Consider the following 4,730-nt stretch of genomic DNA (forward strand, 5'->3'; position numbering starts at 1 on the left):
TTGAAAATTTTCAACGTTATTCTCATAGTTGAATGACTTTAATCTCATAATATTATGACTTCATTCTCATATTCTCATATTTAAAAAAAAAACTCTGTAGTTTGGCCCTAATAGTAGTTAGGAAATAAGAGTTACAAAAAAACATTTCAGCATACAAATACAAATCTGATCCATTTATCCCAAATATTAGTATATATATATATATATATATATATATATATATATATATATTTTACTATATTTCTGATGTTCAGACATCCATCTTATTCAGCCCTGCAGAGGAAGTTTCCTACCCTGGATGTTTTTGGTTCCATTTCATCCCTACTGAAGCCAGAGGCGGTGCTTCAAGCACTGAATGATCATTCTTTTGCAGGTCGAGTATTAATGACAACAAAGTCACCTGTGACCTCCTGGGGACCCACGTGACTCTATTAAGTAACATGGCACCCGGCGTTCAATCCTTTTCCCTCTTGCGCGCAGGTGTGGTCATGTGAAGCTGGTTGCTTCTCTGTGTACCACTGTTATCCTAGCTGCTTGTTGCCGGTAGCCCCGTGACCTGGTTTGGTCGGAGCTGCAGGTAAGTCTCGCCCTCCAGGGGCTGCACAAATCGCGCAGGCATCAGGCATATGATGCTGGGTAATCTGTGCTGCTCGACTTGTCTGCCTCCGCTTCAGCCCGACGACGGGCATGATTTCTGGGAGGCGCTGTCTGATAATGCTTGCCCTAACTCTTGCGTCATGCCCCGGTCAGTCAGGCTGCGTGGGAAAGCACCTTGCCTTTCCGGGTGGCAACGGAAAGGCAAGGTGCTTTCCGTTGCCGGTGGCAAACGGCCTATAGTGGCTGTACCTTCGGTGCCGGCAAAGCGAGCCAGGCAGACTGACCGCGGGTAGATTGTCCATGAGAGTGGATCATCTCACTACTGAGCTGGCCCAAATGAGGGCCCTGGCCGGGTCAGGATGACTGTGATCTGCGACCCGGTGAAGGCACAGGCACTGGACCAAGAGATCCGCACCTTGCCGGCCAAGGGTGTTATAGTGCCTGTGGACCCCCTGCGGTATCCAAGGGGCTTTTATCCCATGTATTTTCTGGTTCTGAAGAAGACCGGGGACCTACGTCCAGTAGGAGGGACCAGGCGGTTCGAAATACTCTGTTAGCACTCCATCATGTGGGATGCTTGGGCTTGCAGGTGAACATGGTGAAAAGCAGTTTGACTCCCTCACAGGAGACTGCGTTCCTGGGCATTACCATGAATTCCATTCCAATAACTGCTTGCCCGTCACCCCAGTGGGTGAACAGTGTATTGAGCATGCTCCTGGAAATCAGGCCCTGCCTCTTGTGCGGTATCTTCACGTTTTGGGCAGGCTTACAGCTGCATCCTCTTTAGTGCCCTTAGGGCTGCTGTCATTGCGGCCCCTCCAGATGTGGTTGAACAGCTTCAATCTGGACCTCGCACGGAACATGCATCGTCTCAGAAGACTCCGGGTGGGGCCTCAATGTCTTCAGTCTCTGTCACAATGGAGGGTGAGGTTGTTTATGACAACAGGGGTCCCGCTCGGCTCCCTACCGTGTCGTTGGAAGGTTTTGTTTACGGATGCATCCTCCACAGGCTGGGGTGCAACATGGCGGGATCGAATGGCCCAGGGAACATGGTGTCAGCGGCAGAGCAGGGAACACATAAATGTCCTGGAATTACAAGCTGTACTCCTGGCTCTTCAGAGCTTTCTTTCAGACTTGCAGGAGAAGCATGTGCTGGTGAGGTCAGACAACACCACTGTGGTTTTTCACATCAACCACCAAAGGGGGACCAGGTCAAGGAAACTGTTATGCTTGACTCGACAGCTGCTGACCTGGGCAGCTCCATACTTGGCCAGCCTCAGGGCAGCCTACATCCCCAGGCCAGAGAATGTGCCAGCAGATTGTCTATACTGTCAGAAGCCGCTTCCAGGAGAGCGGAAGCTTCACCGAGAGGATCAGGAAGGTCTTCGGCAGGGCGGACGTGGACCTCTTTACCTCCAGGGATGCATTTCACTGTCCCCTTTGGTTGTCTTTGGACAACAGCAGCCCTCTGGGCCACAATGCGCTGGCACGCAACTGGCCCCAGACCCTCCTTTATGCCTTTCCACTATTCAGCCTGCTCCTTCAGACTCTCCTAAGGGTACGTCAGGAAGGGCACAGGGTTCTGCTGGTAGCCCCCTTCTGGCCAACGAGGACTTGGTTTCCTCTACTATGCAAGCAGAGCTCCGGTTCGCCAATGCGTCTCCCCCCCAGGAGGGATCCTCTCTCCCAGATGGGGGGTCAGGATTTGCACCCGAACAGGACCGGCTCCAGCTCCGGATTTGGCTCCTGCAAGGCAGGAGTCCACTTTCTTGAGATACACTGGGTCGATAGGGCGTACAATGGCTAACCCATGGGCGCCGTACATGCGGGCTGCCTATATTAACAAGTGGGCGGTCTTTGCGACCTGGTGCCGTAATAAGGGACAGGACCTGGCGCAGTGTTCAGTCTCTGACATACTGACCTTCCTGCAGGCATCACTGGATCAGGGACGGTCTCCGGCTACCTTAAAAGTGTATGTGGCCCCTGTTTCCTGTTGGCCTAACGGGCTGATTGGTTGCTCAGTTGGCCGAGACAAGGATGTTGTACAGTTTCTGAGGGATGCTCAGTGCCCAACCGCCCTGTGGCACCGACATTTGACTTTTCTCTAGTGCTTGAGGCAGTTTGATCTCTCGCATTTAAACCCCTAGCATCAGCAGACCTCAAATGGCTTTTACTGAAGACGGCATTCCTTTTGGCTATGGTTTCCACAAAGCGTGTGGGTGAATTGCAGGCTCTCTCAATGGCCGAGCCCTGCTGCCGGTGGAATCCCAATGGCTCAGGTGTTGCACTGTGGCCTGATGTACCGTTTTTCCCTAAGGTGCCGCTGCAAACTGGGGTTTGGATTTTATCTCCAAGGCTAATGCCTCATAGGACCGGCCGCTGCCGGCAGGAGTGAATTGCCACCCTACAAGGGGCATGTCGACATCATTTGCTGCCATGACTGGGGTGCCATTGGATATTATATGCCCTGCGGCCTCCTGGAAATACCCCAAGAACCTTTTTATCGGTTTTACAGGGTGAATGTGGCTGAACCCCAACCTTTTCAAGGAATCCTGGAGCAGCATGCCTCTACATCACAATAGGTGGGTGGTGTAGGGGTTGTCCCTTGAGTGTTGCCGATTCCTCATTACCTTATTGACATAAGTCATCCAGTACTTGAAGCACCGCCTCTGGCGGTCAGCAGGGATGAAATAGAACGAAAGTGACCAACGTAACTACGGTTCTATGAATCCCGGATGACAGCCAGAGTGCTTGGTCCCTCAGGATCTCTGCTTCTTGCGAGAAGATTGAGGGATTGAACGCCGGGTGCCATGTGGCTAAATAGAGTCGCGAGTCCCCGGCAGCTCACAGGTGACTTTGTTGTCATTAATACTCGACCTGCGCATCCGCAAGAATGATCATTCAGTGCTTGAAGCACCGCCTCCGGCGGTCATCTGGGATCCATAAAAGCGTAGTTACTGTAGTAACTTTCGTTATGTCTCCTAACTTTACGCCCTCCTCCTCTTTTTATCCAGGACCCCAAAGAGTGGACCAAGAAGGTGATCCACAACATCGCCGGCTGTGGGAAGTTCTCCAGTGACCGCACCATCTCCCAGTACGCTAGGGAGATCTGGGGGATGGAGCCCAGTTTGGAGAAGATCGCCGCTCCGGATGATCCTCGCTAAAACTCCGCTGCTTCCTTCCCTTCAGCCGTAGCTCACCGTGTGCTTAGCCCCACCCTGTAGCCTCTTCACTTTGCGCCGCGGCGTCTCTTCCTGAACAGATCGGGTGGTTCCCGCTTCACCTGGGGAAAAAAAAAGAAACGGTTTTTAACTTTGAAATGATTTATTTTAGAAAGATAGAAAGCTTTGCTAACTCCGGTTACTGAATATTCTCAGACTGTAGCTGCGTTGTTTCTGGGAACAGGTAAAGATTTTCTTCTGTTGTTCTTTTTCTTTGCGGTTGAACAAAAAGGGGACGTTTGAACCCATATTCCCACATTCCTTCACAAAAGGCCAGCGGATGAACCTCGTCACTGTTCTTCCAAACCGCCGTGTCTCGTTTTAGGCAGAAAGGAGGCGACGGGTACGTGGGGTTAAAAAAGGAAGCCATTTCTCCATCTTTATGTGAAGATTTCATGTTAAAGAGATGCTGACTGTTAAATGTTTTTCTGTGTTAGCTGAATGTAATAATTTCTCTTTAAAGATATATTAATATATAACTATAGAGAAGAGCTTTAATGCAGATTATATATATATTTAGTTGGCATGTTTGTGGCTCATTCTGTCCTGTCCCTGAAAGTGATCCATGTTAAGGAATAAAACTGCCTTGTTTAGCTGAGTTTTTTTGTGGTAAATGTTCGTCTCTATCTGCTGTTCTTGTGTGTGAAACATGGCGGCGTCCTCCACAGACGCTCTACTGTAAACCTCACTCTGGCGCTTTTCTGCAACTTGCCTGTTTTGCTGCAAAAAACGACCAGAAATCTGATCTTTTTAGTTTAATAAAAGATGGAACCTATAGTCCAGCTCTTCTTTGTTTTAACATATCGGTCACATTTCTACACTATTCTAAAGAATTCTTTAAAACTAATTCAGTTCAGTTTATTTCTATAGCGCCAATTCACATCATGTCATCTCAGGGCACTTTCCAGTTCA

General features: G+C 49.7%; 1 protein-coding gene across 1 annotated transcript in view; it reads left to right on the plus strand.

Annotated features, from left to right (window-relative positions):
- Nucleotides 1-4,600, plus strand: part of LOC107102639 (glycogen phosphorylase, muscle form-like) — a 46,734-nt gene extending 42,134 nt beyond the window's left edge. Inside the window, exon 20 of the mRNA XM_015402023.1 lies at nucleotides 3,612-4,600. Within this exon, the coding sequence (XP_015257509.1) occupies nucleotides 3,612-3,761 (150 nt within the window). The 3' untranslated portion in view covers nucleotides 3,762-4,600. The remainder of the gene's footprint in view (nucleotides 1-3,611) is intronic.
- The last annotated feature ends 130 nt before the right edge of the window (nucleotides 4,601-4,730 follow it).

This window comes from Cyprinodon variegatus, unplaced genomic scaffold (assembly GCF_000732505.1).
Source record: "Cyprinodon variegatus isolate N-32 unplaced genomic scaffold, C_variegatus-1.0 Scaffold1287, whole genome shotgun sequence".
Lineage (NCBI taxonomy): Eukaryota > Metazoa > Chordata > Actinopteri > Cyprinodontiformes > Cyprinodontidae > Cyprinodon > Cyprinodon variegatus.